At 41.0% G+C, this 22404-nt stretch overlaps 1 protein-coding gene across 1 annotated transcript in view; it reads left to right on the top strand.

Moving 5' to 3' along the window:
- NSMCE2 (NSE2 (MMS21) homolog, SMC5-SMC6 complex SUMO ligase) overlaps window positions 1-22404 on the top strand; it is a 132094-nt gene that overhangs the window by 18852 nt on the left and 90838 nt on the right. Inside the window, exon 3 of the mRNA XM_063327528.1 lies at window positions 10644-10750. Within this exon, the coding sequence (XP_063183598.1) occupies window positions 10644-10750 (107 nt within the window). The remainder of the gene's footprint in view (window positions 1-10643; window positions 10751-22404) is intronic.

The raw sequence follows: 22404 nt of genomic DNA on the forward strand, positions 1-22404 counted from the left end.
ATACAGAATTGCATTGCCCTTTTTGGCACAGGGATGCGCATTTTCCACATGATAACACAGTAGCAGCTTCTCGTAGTAGGAGAAATTTTTGTATGGAGTTTGTGGGAAATGAAATTCCAGCAATGGAAAGATTTAGCCCTGTCACTTACCAGTATGCAAGCGACAGAATGAATGCCACATACCAGCGATGCGTGCCAAAAAGGCGAGATCTGCCAATTCACAGGAGAGGTTTTATGCAAAGGAGGCCTGCTAGAGGCAGAACGAATTGCTGGTTTTCATTAGGCTTGCAGTTTGTGTCCAGTCTTTGCCTTTGCCTTGTCTGTGTAGGAGGAGGAGGTTGTGGGTTGGTTTTTTGTGTTGTGTTGGGGTTTTTTTTGGTCGTATTGAGAAATTATGGGCTCTGAAAGCCCTAGCTTTAGTATTGCTGCACGGTTAGCACTTCAAGCACCACAGCAATATGTGATTCATGTTGAATTGGAGGGTTCGTGTGGGCAACTTCGCTTGACCTTTACTTCCATGAGACCTTGGTTTTCTAGACTCCTTTAGTTGGTTTTGTTCTGTCTGTTAGCTGTCTTCCACAGAAACTAGAAAATATCCAAAGCATATGGAAGTAACTACATTTTCGGCAAACAATTAACTTTGGAGATGATATTCATATCTATTTCTGCTAACCTTCTCATTTTTCATAATCTAACAGATCCATGTTTCTGATTTAAAAACCCAAAACTTCCCATTGCTAGCTGTATATTACAAATCTGATTTATCTTTTGTTTATTCCTTTATGTCCGTGGACCAGTGTCAACTCTGTTGTAAGACACATCACTGTTGTGTCCACAGTGGTGTACAACATGGAGTTGCCTGCCAGCCAAATTTGTCTAAAAAGCTGACTATAGAAGTGTATTGTTTTTCCACCCTGAACTGCTGCAGCTGCAGTAGGGCTAATGCCCAGTGAGTGAGCTGAACCCCAGCCTTGCTCTCTCTGGGGCTACCCATCAGCTTCTCTGAACGCATAGTGCCAAGGGTTGTAGAAGCAGAAATATAAAAACTTAGAATGGGAGACTGTGTGGGTTCAGAGAAAAACAAAAAGTTATGTTTGGAAGTATCTAATCAAAATATTTGACATTTAAAAACCAGACAGATTTTGGCATTTTTCTTCCCCCAGCTGTTTCATTTTAGGTCAATAATGTTACAATTTCAGTGCTGGAAGTGGGTTCATTTGTGTCTGCATGAAGCTGTCAGTTACGGAAGCTTAGTTTGGATTCTGTGTTCTTTTTATGTGGGAATTCACTGTGACCACTGAACTGAGCCGAAATAAGTTGGTGCTGGATTGTCTTGAAGGATTGTCTTGGTTTTCTCTTCCTGTTTGATACTTGTTCTACTGCTTTAACTTGCTGTAGAGCTCACGCTCACTGCAGTCTGCTAATTGGGCACTAGAACAGCTCTCTCGGTTTTACTGGGACCAGTTTGTTGAGCAGTCTGTGCAGAAGCCCTAGTGCTGACACCTGTGAAGCGTGATGGGAGTGTGCAATGAGGGACCGAGAGCGAGATTGCCTCCGTGTGAAACTGTGTGAGGTGACTCTCCCGTCCTGCTGTCCCAGGCTATTGATACCCACCATGACTCCTGTTTCTTGTGCTGCCACATGCAACGTGTGCAATTAGATCTCAAATTGGATATATCTGCACCAGGCTCGGATATTATCACTCTCTACCACTTATTGCTGTCTACAACTACCTGAAAGGAGGTTGTAGAGATTTGGGGGTCAGTCTCTTCTCCCAAATAACAGGCAACAGGACAAGAGGAAATGGCCTCAAGTTGTGCCAGGGGAGGTTTATATTGGATATGAGGAAAAATTACTACAATGAAAGGGTTATCAAGCATTGGAACAGGCTGCCCAGGGAAGTGGTGGAATCGCCATCCCTGCAAGTATTTAAAGGATGGGTAGACGTGGTGCTTAGCGATACGGTCCAGTGGTGGTTTTTGTCCCAGTGTTAGGTTGATGGTTGGACTTGATGATCTGAAAGGTCCCTTCCAACCTAGACAATTCAATGATTCTATGATTATGTAGCTTGAGCCCAGAACTAATACAGCTGCATTTACTGAAACATTATATCTGATTAAATAAGCTCTGATGAGGGCTTGGTCTTTGAGGGGGACTGCCTCTGATTCTGGACAGAGAAGTAATGTCTCTGAGAATTTCTAAGGTCTTGGGTGAAAAAGATTTATTTTCCTATCTTTGCTGATTTTATTTTTACTGAAATGTCTTTCCAACCCATTTCGTGTTTCCCCCAAATGGAGGAAATTCTAAGTAACTACTGCATTTACTTTAATGAAGGCGCACTTTGCATGAGCTTCTCTGAGATGAGAAATATAATAGGTTCATTAACACAAGCAAAGTTTTATTTGTGAAAACCCTAATGGTATTGTTTACTGCTGGATAATAACAATCACGCCTTTTTTAGAGACAGATTTGCACTTCACACTAAAATATTTATTTTCCACATCAATGCAAATAAGAGAAGAATTGGATATTGACAACAGAAAGTATTAACACTGTTGATTTGTAAACAAAAAAAGAGGTGGATTATCTCTGTAGAATTCATAATGTGCAAATAGAGATCTTGTGCAATACAGAAGAAATTGTGCTCCTTAAAAGAAAATTCTCACGTGTGGGAAATGTAACTTTTTGGTATAATTAAAAAAATAATTAAAAAAAAAAGAGGAAATCATAGATAAAGCAGCCTGTGAAGCTTTTATGGAAATTGTAAATGCCCATTAAAAGTCTTGACATAAAATACTTCATTTGAAATAGCAGTTTTAGAAAGTGTTCCGAGGGATCACAGAATGGCAGTTACAATGCCTTAACAAATATCTCACTGTTCGTCGTGAGGGAAAATATTTCAAGAAAATTTTTGCCCAGATTCTAATGTTACCATATCAAGTTCTGAGAAGAGGAAGTGGGTAGAAGGAGGAGAGCAGTAGACCCCTTGTTTTGAAATATTCCCAGCCCTCCCATCGCTGGTTCTGAGGAAGGCAAGGTCAGCAGCAGCTCAGGGCTCTGAACCATGCTCTATTGTGTGGTGTAGACATGCCCACGCCTCCACAGGCAAGAAGCTTCTTAGTCATAGGAAAATCCTTTCCCATTAGAATTATTAGGGAATGTTGTTTTCAGCCTTAATTTCATCATATGTTGAAATCCACTGAGAAGAGAGGGATATATATATATATAGATATGTATGTATATGAAAATTGAAGAGGTTTGTTATTTATTTTATGAGAGATTGGTCACCTTTCAGTCTGAAGATAACATGTGCCTTGTACTTGCTTAGAGGTGTGGTTCCTCTACCTTTTTCTTGGCAATCAAGTTGGTAGGTAGTTATTTCCCCCCCAACTCCACCCTGCGACAGCTTACCACCTCCTCAATTGTACTGGTACAACTATTTGTATATCCGCACTTCACAATCAACTACTGGAATACCATGGGTTTGGATTTTTTTTGGTTTGGTTTGGTTTTGGAGGACAGGATGCTATTTTTTAGCTTGGATTGTTTCATTAACCAATTTATAATATAACCCTGTGAAAAGTCATTATCCTAGCTGAGGGGCAGCAGAGGAGGAACACAGAGGAACAGCAAGGATGAGTGCCTGGGGAAATGACCTGTGAATCTCCCTTTGTTGCCAAAGAAAAGGTGCCTGAACCTCGGCCTCGGTGTTTTCTTGCTGCTTGTCTGTCAACGTAACTTGTGTTTCTCTTCTTGGGTCTGTGGGTGTAGTTAGTGTTCGGGAATGCTGTTTTACTCATTTATTGAGCGGAGCACAGTGGTTGTGGATGGATATCACCATAATGCCAGGAAACTGATACAGAATTATGACAGAGGAGAGCTTGACTTTCTTCTCAAAGCTGTTGCATCCTGTAAATGCTAATCCTCTTTTCAGTGCTCCTGCCTGCTCCTTACACTGTCATTGTTAATTTTAAATTGGTCTTTCTGCAAAATTAAGTAGGTGTCAATTGGTAAAATAAAGATTAACCTCACCGTGACCTTGGAATTTAGTAAGGAGAAAAGAGGTGTTGGTCAGGTGCTGGCCTCTTTTTTCTGAAGACAGGGAAGTAGCCGGGGAATTGTATGAGCCTTAATATTTAGTCAAGCAAGCATCCATTTTTATTTGGGGAAGTGTGTACTTATTACCTGTCTTCATGTCTTGGTGCTGTATGTGTGGCACCAAACACAGACGTTACAGCAGCAAAAAATATGTAGATATGATATAAAGACTTTTTTCTCTTTCTGTTCCATAGCAAACTCTGTTTACCTGTATGAGAGATTAGCTGATCTCTTTTTATTATTTGTGCCTAAATTAAACCATCTCTGTTTGTGTTGAGTAATATTTTTCTTTGGATTTTATACAGCAAAGCACGTCAGCGCATGTTGGAGTGTTTTCCTAAATCAAACTCTCTGGAAAAACCCTGTTTATTTCATTAGGTATTACCACAGTGTCAATAGGTGTTCAGAGGAATTGCCTTTCTTTGCCTTGCAGTCTGTTTGGATATTGTGGCAGAAATATCTGCTAAGATAGATCTTTGTTACTACTCTCACATCTAAACTGGGATCATTATGACTTTTTAGCCTTCCTCTTGTAGTCTTGAAGAAAAAAACCAGTACTGTAAGGAAGTTTCTTTCAAAAGCAGTGTTGGCCTAGTTCTGCTGGCAATGGAGTTTAAGGGAGTTTCATGTTGAGCAAAAGTTTCATGATTACTTTATTATAGAATAATACGGTAAGTTATTTTCAAAAGTGGTTAGTAATACTGGGTGCCTCAGCTTCTCTGTGCCCACTCTGAGATGACTCTGTTTTCAGAATGTGTGCGACACCCACTCGCTGGAAATGGTGTCCCCTTGAGATGTTTCAAACTGGGCATTCAGCATTTGAGATGTTTCAAAGTGAGCGCTCAGACCCTGCATGGCCTGTTTCTGTTGAAATTCTGACTCTCTACAATATAATGTATTTCGGTTTCATTTCCATGGGATTGGCAGGAGCCTCCTGGGTCACTGAATTTTGTCTCTTCCCATTTCACACTGTCATAGCGTACAGGGAAATATCATAGAATAACAGAATGGTTGAGGCTGGAAGGGACTTTCAGAGGTCATCTTGTCCAACCCCCCTGCTCAAGCAGGGCCACCCAGAGTAGGTTTCTGTTTCTCTTATTGATGTAAGACATTACTTTGTAAGACATACCTACTTTTCACTGGAGTGATGGTATGTAGGTGAAGGTATTGGTCTGTAAAATCCCTCATGCACACTCGGTCTCCAGCTCTGTGTATATCAAAGCTTTCAATGCAAGCAGAATGGCTTTATTAGGGGACAGTGAAGGAAATCCATCTCAAAATACTCTACAGCCCAGTTAAGGCATTTCCTGAGAAGTTGGAGGTTTCTTTAGGACTGCTTCATCAGTAAGTAACTTCTGACTGTTGCATGGAGGGGAATTTTGCAATTACTGCCCTGAGTTCCCCTTTACTCCACCAGTTGCCATTCTCTGTATGGTTGTTGGCCCTCTAATCAGCAATAATTTTTCTTCTCTTATGAATTGCAGTGGTTAGTTCCCTATCCAAAAGGGTTCTGTGAAGATTTTTGTGCATTCCACTTTCAACCATTTCTCTGGTTCGAATGTGAGGACACCTGCATTCAGGAGATCAAATTGATTTTCTTCTCTATTTTGCTGTTCCTTTGTATTGTTTTGTTTCTAATTTCTCTTAGTTTAGAATTTTCTGTACTAGCATTCTGCTCTTTTTGCAGCCTAACAGAAAAAATATGTTACGGGTCAGGGAGATGAAATTTTGAAAGAAATTTTCTTCAGTGGGAGTTTTCTGAGGAGCTGTCCGTGTATCCGCAGGAGAAAAAGTGAAGATGCACCCTCAGTGCTGCAAAAGCAACCAGTCTCCTGTTTAAGTTCCTGTTGGTCTGTACAGTCTGGAGCACCACAGCAGGGTTCAAGTGTATCTAGACACAGGAGGGAAATAAGACAGTGGGCTCCTACATAGGTCTGTATCCTCTCACTACTGAGCGTCTAGATGGTAGAGGGACATTTTGCTACAGTCTTCTCCAAGTGTTCTATGAATCTATTTTTAAAGACTGTGGGTTTGTTGATAGTTTTTTTTCCAGGTGTATTGTCCAACTTGAATTACCAACAGTTTTGAGTAGACCAAAATTGGGGGCACAAGGAGGTGTCATAGGACTTTTGGTTTTGAAAGTGGAGTACTTGCACTTGCTCAAACCAGCAAAAATGCTTAGCTCTATCCTGAATTAAGAATGTACTTTCTCCTCCAGAGCTTGTGTTCCTCTGCTGTCAGCAGTAACTTGAAACCTGCTGGCAAAGTGTGTATTTTATCTGCTGCTGGTGCACATGAAGACAACTGCCTGCTACTGCTGTTGCTATTGGCTCAAGTGACAGATGTCTGTGTTACGTGTGTTTTAAAAGTCTGAAATCTACTGACAAAATTTGTGGGCAATGGTATGCCATTCCTTCTCTGTCTTGAATGATGGGAGAGTCTGATGGAAAAAACAGAGCGTAGCCTTGAAATTCAAAGCAACCTAATATGTAGTGCAAGGGTTAGAACGGACAATGTCCCATTTCCTGTAACGGAAAGTTTGCCTTTTGCTAGCCAATACTCTAAAGATATGAAAGTGTATGGATATTTATGTTAATCCATGTTGTCCGTGCTTAAGAATTCATTTTAAGTACTGTTATATTTGTAGGCTTAGAGCCTTCCTGTAATTTCATGGTATTCCAGACTATTTTGTGTTTGAGATAGTCTGCGGTGGAGGCGAATGCTTATTTGAATTGCTGTGTATTGGCTGCAGGACAGCTGTAATACCCTAAAGCAGCAAATACCGATGTTGTAACTTTTGCACAGAAAAAGAGGTAGTTGTGAAGAGTCTGTAGAAATTTTGCTAACTTGTGGATGTATACAGGGAACTGAAGTAAATATGAACTCAGATGTTAGAAGGAAATGCAAGTTTTGGATAAATGGGTGGCATTTTAGACAAGTGTTAATATAGGAAGCATTAAACCAGCGCTGACTTGACTATCCTGTTATTGCAACTTCTGTTTTAACACTGTGGCATTCACGATAGGTAACCCAGCCCTGATTGATTAGAGTTTGAATCAGCAGTAAGGCATCTGAGCACAATCAGTTTGGTCTCATATTACAAATGAGAATTCAACTCTTGCTAGCCTCTTTATGTAATTTTGTTCTTTAATATTTAGGGAGACTTTTCAGAATAATATCTCTCTTTCCATTATAAAAAAGAGACTATAAAGTTTTGCGAGCTGGAATTCATAATCATGAAGTGTGCATATTCAGCCAGCTAATTTTAAAATGATGCATATGGCCCTTTGAAAATGAAAATTATGGCCTTGAACTGTGCTTTCTGTGCGTAAAAGATGTAATCTCTGGGTAGTGAGGGTAAGGACTTGTGGAGAAATGCTTACTAAACTCAACATATTTAGCCTAGATACCAGGGAGACTTAACTACAGTATGCAACTTCGATGGTATTTTGTGGCAGTAGCTAAAAGCATATGCAGGGAGTTTAGAATGCATTCCTTAGATATGAATTAGAAACAAGATTAGGATAAATTTTGATAAGATAACAGAAGGGCACCGATCCAGCACTTGCAAAGTGTTTGATTTTGGTGTTGAGCTAGGCTGTTGGCCTGCAGAGTGAAAGGTTTGAGTGCTTTGGAGAGTCCGCTGGCTTTGTAGCTGGAGTCTGGCTGGAGGGTATTCAGCAGATAATGTTCTCACAGGCTGCTGGGAGAGAGACAGTGCCCTGAATCCCTGTACCATGAATCTCTACTGCCTTCCTCACCAGCAGCAGTGGGGCTTGCATAGTGGATAATAGACAATGCCTTTTGAATCTTTCAAAAACCTGATATAATTATTCAATTTTGATTCTTCTTGATATTATAGTGCCGTTAAACTAATGGGTTGCTGGGATTTGGGAGAGGACTTGTGGGATGATGGTAAGGAGAGAGAAGTCTTTTTCTAAGTTCTTGTTCCCCAGTAAGATCAGGTCAACTGGTATATTCTGATTAGTCTATGGTGGAGTCTGTTGTAAGGAAACATTGAAGGTGCTGGGATCCCTGCATGGTGAGCTATAAAACTTAATTTACATCCCCATACAGTCACCCACAACTTCTCATCATGTGCATCCAAGTTCTGCTCTGCATCTGCTCCTTGCCAGGGAGGGGCAGAAGTGCTCTCAGCTCATCGGGGAAGGGGCAGAGCAGTGGGAGCAAAGGAGCCACGCACAGTGGGTTATTGCAGTGTGTAATGTGGGACGACGAGAGGTTTTTAAAGGCAAAGAGAATAGCCTGTAATGTAAGTTTTCTTTTAAATCTTGTTTAGGAGATGGGGAGATGAGTGACTGGGAACAACACAGGAGATTTCCTCTTAGCTCTCAGCACCTAGGACTATGGATTGAACTGCAGATAGAAAATGGACTCAAGTATCTGTCAAAGAGCACAAATAGGGGATGGACATCAACTGACCTGTATACAGTCCTTCAGATGTGTCTTTATGTCCATAATGCCTTCAAGGGCAGGCTATGGTTAGTGACGCTTTCAGTGATTTCCCAGTATATATAACATAATTCATGTGCATGAAAGAATAGCAACAGGGAAACAGCAGTGGACATCACCGAGATTTAAAACAGGCCGGTGGATGGGTGGAACCGTCAGGACATGAAGAATGTAGGGTAGGATGTAGTCACAGATAATGTCCCTCTTGCCTGATCTGTGTTCCACCTCTTTCTTTGAGCTTTATTTGAATGCCTCTCTTAACTTGCAACATTATTATTCTTTATCCAAAGCTTTTTTTAACTATTTGGAAAGATGGCATTAATACAGCTCTCTTGGTGTTTAACAATGCACTTCTCTTCCACTAAAGAAAAAAAAAAAAAAGATTTAGGCCACTGTAGTTTCTTTATGTCATGGATATGATTCATTTTGGCCATGGGAGGAGAATGACAGTTACTTGCTACACAAACCTTTCCTGTGATTCATGGAGTGCCATTTGTGTCAGCCTTGAAGGAGGCACTTCATATGCCTCCTAGCAGGAAGGAAAAAGAGCATGATCATAGTTACCAGATAGGATATGGAAACTGGGAGGGAGGGAAGGGAAAGGGGAGACGGAAATGCTGATTATTCAGAAGAAAGTTGCTGGAATGCCAAGATTCTGTCTGCAATATCCATTCATCTACTTAGTGAAAAAATGATACATACCAAGCCTATATATTTAATTAAGGGGAACATCATGACTGTAATTGCCATGTTCACAAAATAGTATGGCTTATTATATAACTTTTTTGTGCAAATATCTCTTCGCGCTTTTCCTTCTGTCGCCTGGATCCATCACTGTTTCATATGTTACGAAGCTCCTGTCCCTGAGTGACGTGTTTCAGCAACAGTTTCAGGTTTTGCTCTCAAGCTAAGACGGCCGTATACAACGCTTTTTGTTAGCTTTCTGCAGAGACAGATTTTTGTGCTGTAAAATACTAATATAGTTCGCAACTTAGGAAGTGCAGTGGCTTGCCAGATCAGAAGACGTTTTCCTTTCTTCACAAAAAAAGTAATTTAAAAAGCTATACCACAATTTTCTTCCTAAAAATAACAGCACAGATTGGCTACTTAAGCTGCTTGTAAGAATACTCCATGAAATGATAACCCCTAATGCCGCATGACAGGCTTTGGGGCTCGCTCTCTGCTTCCAGCTGTTTTCTCTATACCTGGAATCTGCAGTGTAGGAATAAATGGGAGTAGGACATGTGGAAACTCATGTTTCCTAATTTCTTAATTTCCTAAATGGTTACGGGCTCGTGGCTAGGTGTCCTCCCGCAGCTGGTGGCATTTGGTGTGGTACACGCACCTGTGCCGCAGCGGTGGCTTTACAGCCCTGTAGCATCTACAAAGAGTCCTTGTCCTTCGGAGCAGGTGCACAGCAACCTTAGAATGGGAAAGCAGAAGCGTAGTTAGAGATGAAAGGAGTGAAATTAGGGGGAATGCAGAAGAGAATAAAAGTGGATGTGAATTACTAAGCACGTGTCCTGTATTCATTGATTTTCACTGGCAATTAAAATTTTACTGTTTGGTGCACCAATGGTATTCAGTCTTCCATTATCTCCTGTGTTGTAAAATGCTGGCTCTGTTTTGATTTTGCAGTAGCTGTGTTTATTGGGGATAAGGGTTCTAATTATAGCTGTGAACTATACTGTACTGAAGGGCATTTAAGTTTCTTCTGACTATTTCTGAGGCAATGTGATGAGTCATGAAATATAACTTTTGCAGAAAATATCCTGATTGCCTAATGACTAGGTGTTGGTTGATGAAATTACACACACTCTCTCTTGTTCATGTGAAACCAGGGAAGTGTCTTTCTGAGTAAGCTGTTTGTTCAAGTTACCCAAGAAATGTCAAGGTTTACAGTTGCAAAATAGCAAAAAAGTATATATTTGAGGAGCTTGGAAACACCTGCTGTGCTTTACAGGTGCTGTAAAGATTCACAGCATTAATGCTTGTCTTCATATCTGTAAAGAAAAAATGCTGCCTGAAAATAATACAACTGATCATTCACGTACAAAACATTCTGTTTTGCAGATGATGTAGAGGATGTTAACAGTATGGAAAATGTCATGTTAGAATATGCTGCAATGGACAGAGAACTTAACCATTATATGACAGCAATTGAAGAGACGGTAAATCAGGTAAAATGCCACTTTGATTAAAGTTATGAAAATATATCCTTATTTAAATATTGTCTTCTAACACATACAAATGTCACATTAAAGCAATATGTAAGTGGAAAGATTGATCTTTTGACAGGTATAAAGTACTAAAGTTGCCAGTACGCCCCATTAACTTTTCTCCCTAGCACAAGTCCAGCGTCGCAGTTTCTCATCCCTCCCCACCAAACTCTTGCAGCAGTTGGAACATGGGATGAATAGTGCTTTGGGAATGAGTGAGGAGTGTGTAGTTCAGACACCAGATGATACCTGCCTCGTGTATTGCAGAAGACAGAAGCTGCCTAACGAACGAGGCAGCTGATTTCAGGAACCAAGAAGTGGTGGCAGAGGGGAACCGATGAAGCCTGGCTTCCAGCGTCTTTCTGCTGCATGGATTTGCCGGTGCTTAATACAGGGTGAGCTTGTTAATTGCTCACTCAATTAACTAGGGTCTTGTTTGCTACCTGACCGCTCCTTTTTGCAAGAGCTGTTGCATCGCAGCCTGTTCGGGGGGTTTCAACCTTGGCGTAGAGAGCAGGTGCTGGAGCTATTGGGATGAAACGCACGCAGCAGGGGTTGCGTAAGCTCCTTTTCATTAGCAAACCGGGCTCGGTGGAGGACGCCGTGGGTTAGAATCATAGAATCACAGAATGGCTTGGGTTGGAAGGGACCTTAAAGATCATCTAGTTCCAACCCCCTGCCATGACCAGGGACCCCTCCCACTAGAGCGGGTCGCTCAAAGCCCCATCCAGCCTGGCCTTGAACATCGCCTTTGGGAGGACTTCTGTTCTCTCTCCCTGCCTCTCCGGGCGGAAGGCGACGTCGAACAAACCCCTTGTCCGTCCCCACCGGAGCGCGGCGCCGGGACCACGGGCCGGAGCCGGGCGGGGCCGGGGCGCGGCGGCGCTGCGGGCCGCCAGGGGGCGCCGCGGGGCCGTTCCCCGCGGGCCGCGCTCTGGGCCCCGCCGTGCCCGCCCGGCCCGCCGTTAGCTCCGGCTGTCACGGCTGCCGGGCTGCCAGCCCCCCGTGGTGCTCCCTCCCTGCCGCTGGGCTCTTCCTAATCCGCTCGGCTCTTCCTAATCCGCTCGGCTCCGTAACCGCGTTACCCCGGTTCCAGCGCGCTGTCGCTGCTGCGTTCTCTCGGGCTGCCCCCCCCCGCTCTCCTATAACAGCTCTTTGATTTTCTCCTCTCTGATATATCGCAGCCTGGCCATTAGCAAGCAAGGCGTTGAAAGTGGAGGCTCCATGGCAGATCCAGACGTTCAAAGAGTCAATTTCACTGTTTATATTTGATTACTTAATTTTTTGGGCCACATCGTGCTTGGAGAACTCAGCTTTCTGAGTAACCTATTTTAGTGCCTGCAAATAGACTTTTAGGTGTCAGTTGTGTATGGATTTCTCTAGAACAGGCAAAAGCACATCCCTGATTTACCTTCAAGATGTTAAATCTGTGTTTCAGAGCATGAAAGTAGTAGAGCTTTTCAGTTAAACCTGTCTTGCTATTATCTTGCTATGTTTTTTTGCTGTTTTTAAAATAAAAACAGGAAAGCAAAGCGTGCATTTTCCAGTAGTCCTATTCTGAGAAATGCCTGCATAGTTTTAATTGTGTAGAAAGGTTTTCCTTAAATAATTTTTTAAATCATCCTGAGTCAGATGCTTAACTGAAAAATCTTCATCCAAATAATTTAATATTACATGTTTAACAGAAGTTGGAAACTATGTCTACATCAGAATATGTTGGACAGCATTAAATACAGTCACTGTTCCCCTTGCAGTCTTTAAATATACATTTCAACTCACATGTCACCATAATTGCAGACCTCCTAGTTTATATTTGTCAGAAACTGTAAGGTTAAGAACTTTTTCCTTTTATTTGGAATATTCATGATTTTTAAAGCTTTCCTAGTAAAACTTAACATAGTCCTCACATCATTAGAGATTAATGATGTATGTCCAGACTTGAGTGAAACATAGTAGGTTTATATTTTGAGTGTAAGCTATTAACTGATTGATGTGTTATTGTTATAATAGGAATTTCAAGTCATTTTCAACAGTGTAACTTCTTTCATTATTCCTGTGTATCAGCAAAACACGTTCTTCATCCTAAGGAATATAAAGAACAAGCCCATGCCTTCACCAACAGAACACTCAAATCCTATTTGCTTCAGATGCATTCACTCATGATCTTTTAAATTAAGCACAGGTTCAACTGCTTGACTGAAGTGAAGATATTTTTGTGGGTTTAGGTAGGGCAATGATACATGCAGGATTTTTAGGGTTGGATTCAGCAGCATCTGTTGTGTGCATATCTATGCTTGTCTGCAAAAAATAAAAGTTCTGGAAGGGTTGGTTTTCATTTTTTCCCCTCTTTTCCCTAGTGTAGCTCATTTTTGATTTTTCAGGGACTCCTCCTTGCTTTGCTAAAACAAGCTCCTTCCCTTCCTTTCCTTTCTTTCATTCCTAGTGTTTTAAAAATGCAGCTCCAAGACATTTAAGAGTCTACGTGGGTTATAAAGTCAGTAATGGCTAATCTGTTAGCTTCTAGCGATGCTTCTCCTATCTCTGTTTCCTACCTCGCTCTAGGGAATTTCTGTACTTTCCACTGCCAGCATCCTGAACAAACCTTTCTGGGTAGGAGAAAGAAATGTATATAATCTGCAGTAGAGCAGAGGTACAATCTGTCCCCAGAAAAATAACAGCTAGTGCTTTGTTTTGAAGTATAGCTAAATGCCATGCCTCTAGAACTGCCCAGCGTATCTCCAGTTACCTGTCAGGCAGCTTAAAATCTGATTCTGGGAAACAGATACTGTTGCTGAATTTAGGACTGCACCTGGAGGTGGCTGTAGAAAGGCTTGGGTTTAAAATAGCCTCCACTGGCTTGCTTCCTGGTTCCCTCTGAATTCCTTACCTGAGGGCTTTCTCTGGGGTGCTGCAGCAGGTCATTCATTTTCACAAGCAGGCTGTTTTTCAGGTGCAGTCTTAACAGTATTTGTCTCAGGCTGCAAAACACATTTTATCTGATTATTTTGTGTGTTTGTATGTTGTCATTTTTTTTTCTGGTCTGCAGTTTCTCCATACAGCAGTGAATCTGAAAGTATGTTATATTCTGTGTTTCACCTTCTAACCACCTGCTTGCAGTGAAATGTCCAACTGGAAGTCAGCAAGATAAGGAGGCAGCGGCAGCTAAAATTCCTGTTTTACTATTTTATTATGTGTACCTTTAAATGACATTGACAAAAAGATGAAATTGTACAACAAAAGTATGTAATGTAAATAACTAGGAACTAGCATGAGAGATAATCACATGTTTTTGAAAGCCAAGTTTTTTGTTGATTTAGGCTGCAGTAGGTGGAATGCAGAAGGTGAAACGTATCAACATCCTCTTCTGTTTGAATCAGCAGCCTGTTGAGCAAGAAATGAGCAGTTGAATCACAGTGTTTCCAACAATAGGCTGTGGGAAACCCTTTGTCTGTGGAAACTCCCTGTGCCACTGGATTTTCTTGTACCTGTGTAATGACTGGACTCCTCCAGCTGGTTCTTTTTTCCTTTTTAATGGGTGTTTTTAAAATAAATTAGCCAATATTCGGGTCCTTTCCATGCAAAGGCTGGGCAGCACTCTTATTTTTAGCGTAACAACAAAAGACTGATGGAACTGGAATATCTCCTGCAGACTTCTTTATACTCTTGACCCAAGTGATTGGGATCCAGGCTGACTAAGCCAGCACAAGTGTCCCCAACTCTGGGAGAGCTCTCAAGTGGCCGGAGTGTCAGCACATTGTGCCTGCTCGCTCTCTCCTACTCTGCTCTCTAGATGAGCAGGGGTGCTGGCAGTGGACTCTGATCACTATCTCAGCTTTTCAAGCATTTGGCTTGTTCAGGACTGTAAAAGCTGTGGTAAATTTTCTGAAGAAGTCCCCATACTTCTCTAAATAAGATGAATCACAATGTGTTGTAGATCTACCTAGAGAACAAGGAAGACATATCCAGCTTTCTAGTGTTGCATTACTCCCGCCTCTCTTTTCTTCTCCTACAGGGAAAGAGAACCTGGGCTATTTTGTTTCTTTTGCAGATGAGAGCGAAGTGTTGAATGTGGTAGTGGCATCTCTGGCAAAGATTGCTTAGTATTTATTCTTACTAGTTACTGCTTTGCCAAACATCAGTCTGTCTTGCTTGAATTGTGCCTGCCTTGTTGCTAAGCCCAAGCACTGTGAGGGAGGATAAAATCTAAACCTGAGTGAGGTGGACAAAAAACATAGGAGACGTGTTTAAGAAAAATTTTAAGAGCCATGTTAAGGAAGGAGTGAGAGTGGAAGGAGGCAGATGGAAGGGTAAAGGCTTAGGAAGTCATGAGGTCGTATGGAGAGATGGGGAACAGACTGGTTGAAAGGGTGCTGGGAAGGAGGTGGTTTTGATCTGGAAGAAAAAGATGGAAATATTAGAAGTTGCGTTGGTGCTTGGGTTTTATCCCTACTTCTGCTACAGGTTTCCCATGCTCTAGGTGAGTCATTTCTATCACCATGTCAGTGGCTGATGACATCTCTGTTTTCTTATTGTCCTGCATGGAAACTGATTTGAGCAATTATAACTGTAAATTAGATCAAAGGTAATTATAGTTTGAACACAGGAAGTGAAATTAAACATGTTCTTTGTTGGGTTTTATCTATAAAACTACATAAAACTGATGTAGGTGTGTCTTGCACAGGGGCTGAAGTCTGGATGCAATGGTCATTCGTGCCTGTGTGACTTCATACCTTGTCAAATGTTCAGTCTTCTTTTGGCAAAGATGAGGAGTACATCATGTTCCTCATACAAGAACAGTTTTGTCTCTACAAGAATATACAGGAATTACTCTTACATTTCTGTTGTATTTTTGATAATAGTTCACATTAGACTAGTAAGTTCATTGGGGAGGAGATAAGAGGGGGTGTTTGTTCACTTTTTCAGTAATTTAGAGCAGATTACTTGGTGTTGGAGTCTGTTATCTTCATGGCCAAGTGTTCAGGTTTTCATCCTGCAGAGGAGTAATTCCCTTCAGTGATGTAGGTCATATTCATTCCAAGTGTGCAGCTTGTGAATGATCTAAGGAGCATCTGCAGAAAAGGGAAGGATCCTATTTAAAGCTGATGTACAGGAAAGTCCATGGTGTATGGTTGACTTGCAAACTCTTTAGAAGAATTCCGGTTTCTTCAGTTAAAACTCATAATATAATGCTCTAGTGACATGGGAAGTCTTCCTTGATCTCAAAAAAACAGAAGGGACTTAAAGATAGCATCTGTGTTACGTGGCTCAGTCAGCATAGCTGTGTTGGCCGTGGGTCCTATTGGAGAAGGTTCGGCTAATATATCCAAGTCACCTCTTCTGACAAAGCAAACTAAACCAATAAAACACTTTCTGTAGCGTTAGCTGCACCTGCAGCGTGGATTTTGAAGAAATAGCGAGGTAAGCCAGGGGATGTGATTCCACCCAGTTCCCATCCTCCTTGGTGGCACAGCTATGGCAGCAGAACCGAGTCCAGTCTGTGTGGCAGGCACTGACAGTGTCATTGACGACCTCTGCTGCCTGTTAGACACAGGGCTGTGCTTCAAAATCAGATTGTCATTTAGTTTTCTGTAGGACTAAGTAGCAGGCAGACTATGAATCCCATGGGATTAATGTGTTTTAATTGATTCAGGACTGTCTGCTAGTGATGACTGGCACTGTGATACCCATTACAGTGCTGTCAGTGAAGCAGTTTTTGACATGGAACTTCCTAGTTTAATGGAACAAACAGCCTTGTTTGGTGCTGATGCTTTCTTAATAAGCACTTTGCTCTTCTTTTTCTTCTTGCTGCACTGTCATGACAGCATGTTTTAGGGCAAAATCCACTGATAATATCCATATCTGCAGCTGTGACCTTTACTGTTCCAGCTGAGTTCAGAGCATTTTCTCTGTTACGTGCAGAGCATCAGTGTTTCTAGATTCTGAAATCTTGTATGCTAGCCATGAAAATGTTGAGACCACCTTTTTAATCAAAAAAGTCGTCTGCTACACAGAAGCAGCTCAGGAAGGTGTTTGTAAAGTCTGTTACCAAATAGGTTTAAGTGAGATGGGTATATCTTTTCTTGGGCTGGTAGGAAAAATAAAAGAGCTCCTGTAGTCTTTCACTGCATTTATTTTGACTCTATATTTGTAGAAGCTGGTGAATGTGTTGCGAAGTTCACTTACAGTGTACTGAAGCGCACCATCAGCATCAACAAGTTAATCCCCTGGTGAAAGAGATTGTACCCGTGTAGTGTCTTCTCCCATCAAACATTAAATAGATTTCTGGAGAGCTTGCTTCATCTTTCCAAGTTTTTGTTAACAATGGATGTCTCCTTGGCCATTATTTTGGTACCTTGAATGCTACCTGGAATTGCTCTTTACTGCTTGTTTACTTGCTGTCTACTAATGAAGCCTGTAGACCAATAATTCATCTTACAGAATAAGTAAAATATGGACATTAGATCAAATCTTTATAATGACTTGGGCAGAATAGTAGAGGAAAATAATATGTGGCTCTATATATGCATCTGCACATGTATAATGCCATAGGGCTTAATAAAACTTTTACAAGCAAACTTAATTCTGGCATTTACTAGTTATCGAGTTCTTTAACATTTTAAAGTTTCTTCAGTGCAATTTCTTTGATACAGTTTATAATCAATAGTGTAATGATTGCTCTGTCCTATGGCCGTCTCCAAACAGTAATCCAAACAATATTGAACTGTTGTGGGCATGTACTCCATTTCCTGCAGAAACTGGGACAAGGATGCATTTCAACACATTTCTAATATTTACTTTCTAATGTTTACTTTACTTTTTTTCTGTCTCTCTCTGTATGTGGTGGGCTAAGCATTTGGTAGAAGCCGCTTTTTTATTTTCCCAGAATTAGTAAGCTATGTGTATCGTTCACTACAATAACACGTTAGAGTCCACATTCGAAGAGCTGCAATAAAAATATTTTTTAAATGAGCGGTATATAAAGAAGTAGGAGTAGTGTTTGATTTTATGTGGGTTATATAGCACATCCGCAGTAGTGTGTCTCATAGCAAGCATAAAACCACGTCCCACTTTTTGGAGACTAACCCCTGGAAACCCTTGCACACAAACATAGGTTTATTTGACTTCACTGAGGTTACTTGTATTTGTCAAGCTAAACATTTTCCTAAATATTTGCAGTGTCAACATTGCAGTTACTGAAATGGCCCTTGGCTTGTGTGGCTAGGGGCTGGGGGAGCAGGGGCCACAGCTGGTTAGCAGAGTGAGGATTTGGGTGGAAAGAAATGTTTTGGACCTAGGACCATCACATGGAACTGGGAGCTCCATAGGCAGGGCGGCAGCAGGGATAGTATTTAGAACAAATGTGCCAAAGAAATCCTCAGAACTCCATCGTAATTTGAAAACTGTGCTTGTTACGTTGGGCAGCAGTGCTGCCCAGTGGGTTCCAAACTAGCCTGGGATTAAGGAGGACAGGATACTATTTTCAGGTCTACTAGCAGCCTGTGTGATTGACCTTGACAAATTGTTTTGCTCTGTGCCTTGGGCCATGGTCCCAGGTTCATTAATACCACTTTTGTGCAGAACCACATCACCTGGTAACACATTCTCACCGAATAAGCCGGATCACATGGTATCGTGTTTATACTGGCTGTAAGCCGGGTGCGGAAGGACAGACGCTACCTGATGGAGCATAACTCTGTGCAAAATTAGAATTGGCAGAGTGGGTCGCACTTAATCAGTGCGTCATGCAGCTGTGGTGATTTTGATCTCATACTAGACATACTGAAACTGAATTTACTATCTGGTTCAACCATGGTCATGCTCATGTGGAGAGCATCCCATATCTCTGTCTGTAAAGAGATTGCTTTTTCTTCTACCTGAAGATTTCAAAGCAATTCGAATTCAGTTTTTTAATGATTTTATTTTAATCCTAAGGATTGTAATTGGCAGTCTGAACTGTTTCTGGAATTCCAGAAGGTCACAACAGAGAGTAACTGAAAGTCTCTGTGGTTTGGATCACTGCTTTTCTCAGCAATGACTGCATTTGAGAGTCAACATGAGTTAACTCTCTCTGACCTAGTTTAGCATAGAGGAACAAGATAAAATTATGAAATGTAATGAAATTGGTAGGTGTTGAGGTAGATAGTTAGTGTATATTAAAAGGCCATCTTCTCAAATGATAGATTTTTTACATTTTTTTGTTGATGAAACTTATTAATGGAAACACTGGAGTTGTAGTTTCAGTTGATCAGTAGGGAAAATAGTCTTTCAAATTAACTATCTCATCTAGAAATCTCCTGCTGACAGTCCAAGGATTTAAATGCTGGGGCCGGGTGGTGGTGGGGAAGTGCTAAAGGCTGGATGATTCTCAGCAGCAGGGGTTTTGACTTGAAATTAATTTCTCCTGTTAATTGAACACACCCAAGTTGATCAGTGTCTTTGGGGAGACAGTTCTGAAAAGCCTTCCATAAAATGTCTCTCTCCAAGTGTTCAGTGTTGTTTTAATTACTGTAATTGTTTCCAGAGATTATATGTGTATGTTGGGTATTTTAATATGCCTCCCTAAAAAGTTTAAATGTTAGGTCACTCATTTAAAAACATTTGCTCTTTCTCCTAATATGTTTTTTAACTGACCTTATCAGTAAAAATATTAAATTACACAGATTTTCCCTTTGCAAAATTCTTACCAGCTTTATAATGAATCAGAGATAAAATGTCGCTTACAGCATTGGCTAGATGACACTTCTTTGTGGCTGCTACTACCATGAATTTGTTTTTGTTAAAGAATTTCAGTTAAGAAGGAGTTAGTAGAATTTGCTACTCTCTTTCCTAGCTTCCTCATAGATTATGTTTTTTGGACTTTTTCTCAGTGAGCTTTCCAATACTGGGCATAAGCAGGAGTGTGCATGCAACATGTTACACACGTAGTTTAGAATGAACCAAATTCATGTGACTTCATAGTATGGATTGTTGGGGATGTTTTAACTTTTACAGAACTGCCTATTTAGGGCCTTTGTTAAAATGGAAAGAACTGAAGGTTCGTGGAGCATTTCTTTGTTTTATTTTTTGATGTTGGGAGTTTTAAGCGCAGCTTTTTGATGTTTATTTCATTAAATTATATAATGGGTTTCTCGTGATTTTTAACACATGCACACAACCTGTTCTACAAATGTTGAATTGTCTTTCTCACCTTTCACATTGCTCCTGTTGATGGGAGGTAGTGCTTTGATTTAAAAGAAGCAGCATGACTTCTTCGTGTTTGTGATTTGCTGCAGTATGTAACTATGCTTATTTTAATGCCTACTAAAATGAGCCAAAAATCTGCTTAATAGTACGTCTCTATTTTATTATCTTTCCAACTTGAGGTAGAGGTTTCAAAGAAAGACATAAATCCTGCCAGAAATCAATACCAGATGTCACGGTATCTCCCAAACATGGCCCCATTGTTGATAACCTACTGTGAGTTACAAACACTGTGCTTGATAATAAAGGCTGGCAAGTTGGACTGATTTCTGGGCTCTCATCTTATTTAACTGAGCTCAGCGCCTAGCCTGAGTAAGCTGATCTAACTGGCTGAAGTATTTCTTTTATCCTTAGACTTGTGTGTTATTTTGACAGTGAATATAAAATATTTTAAAAGACTTAAGAAAGTGTGTACATCACATACACTCAAAACTACCTTGTAAAGTGTAAAGTTTCCATGTTAACCTGTACTCACACATACTACACCTGATAAATTCCACAAAAAACAGAGAAATGAAAAGCTCAGTGAGATTGCTACTCTTAACTCTTATGGCTCTTTTTAAATATTTGTGCCTTACTGCATTGCTGCTGCTTCTGTGTGAACAAGTCACAGTGGTTTTTTTCAAATAGATACTCATCTTCTGTTCAAAGCTGTTACGATGCTATTTTTTCCCCAGCAGTCTGTTGTGTGGGGAGAGGAGAGGACAGTAAGGGCTTGGATGCAGTGGTGAGTTGACAAGGGTTCCTGAGAAGATGGCAACTCTAGTCGGGAAGACTTACGGGGTGTGGTTTTGTGGTGTGTGATAATTGTTGTAATGATGAAGTGTGGGCTGTAGATGAAATGTTTCTCCGTGGATATTTTTATGCTTAGTTGGAGGTGATCAAGGGATACAGGCAAAGGCTGGGCTGCACTAGAGGCAGTTTGTTCCAGTTCAGTAAAACTGTCTATTGAAACAGGGCATTTCTGGACTTCCCGATTAACAACCCCACTGTACACCCTTACTCCCCGCAAAACGACCCCGCCTTCCCCCACTGCTGTCTGCTGAATTCCACTAACTGCTGGAGCCACAGCTCTCATCCCCGCCTCTTCTCCCCTGAGTCATGTTGGTTATGTTTGATTTGGTAGGCAGCTCCTCTTCCTCTCCCCTTGCTTCCCCTCTTATTTAGAATGCCTTTCTTGTCTTCTTTTGACCAAAACCAGAGCTGGCTCTTGTTAGTTGGTGGCATGCACTTGGAGAAGACTTGCAGAAGCATCGCCTTTTCTCCTGCCCACAGCGCTGCATTGTATCTCTTGGCAGACAAAATCTGGCAGGACAGTGGAGATCCTGTTGAACAGTGTCTTAAGAAAATCTGGCCCATCCGTTGGATTTGCACAGAGCTGCCCCATCAGTTAGAACGACGTATGTCTCTACTAACCCTCTACGAGCTAATTAGGCCTGGGTATAGCTAGTTATCCTCCTTAATCTACCAGTTAGGTTTGCATATGCCTGACCTCCATCATCACTCAGGCTTAGAAACATATATGTGGACAAATCCCATCAACCAGGTTTATATTCACAGCATAGACAGCTATAGTTGTAACGTGTATTCCAGCTCAAAGTGAGTTTACACTCAGCCATTTCAAAACCCCACAAAACTCAAACCCAAACTCCTTATATTAGTCCCTTCTTGTACTAGTTCTTTTCAATACTTACTTTTCTGTTAAATTTTTAACAGAAGGACAGTGTTTTATGGTAAGGAGAAAATCCATTTAAAGCAAAAAGCACCTTTAGAGGATCACAGGTATGACTTTACTTTTGTGCAAGGAGAAACTGCCAGTTAATTCAGATGGGAGGTGACTATAATGGTGTGTACAGTCATGGATGGAACAGAAGTGCTTGTTCACAATGTGTCACATAAAAACAAAGAGCCATTTAATAAAATTATGCAGCAGCAGGTTTTAAACCAACAAAAGGAAGTAACTTTTTACACAGTGAATAATTAAATTGTGGAATTAATTGCCACAGGATGTTATGGAGTCCAGAAGCATTAATGGGTTCAAAAAGCTGCTAGACAAATGGAAGAAAAACACATTGACAGCTATTAGATGTAAAGATTTAAATATAGTCACTGCCTTGGGAAATCCCTAAACTGCAAGTTGCTAGAAGTAGGGAAAGTATATGGTGGGAAACAGGGAAGATCTTTCTGCTTGGCACTCTTCTTATACTCCTGCTCCAGTTTTTTGCTCCTATACTGTCAGAGAAAGAGAATACTCTGGGTGAATCTTTGGTCTGATGCAGTACTCACGTCTTTATGCAACAGAAAACAAACTACGTAGAAAATACAGAGTCCACAAACACTACTGCATCCTGAAATCTATGTTGACTGACTATGTA

Source organism: Chroicocephalus ridibundus, chromosome 2, assembly GCF_963924245.1.
Source record: "Chroicocephalus ridibundus chromosome 2, bChrRid1.1, whole genome shotgun sequence".
Taxonomy (NCBI): Eukaryota; Metazoa; Chordata; class Aves; order Charadriiformes; family Laridae; genus Chroicocephalus; species Chroicocephalus ridibundus.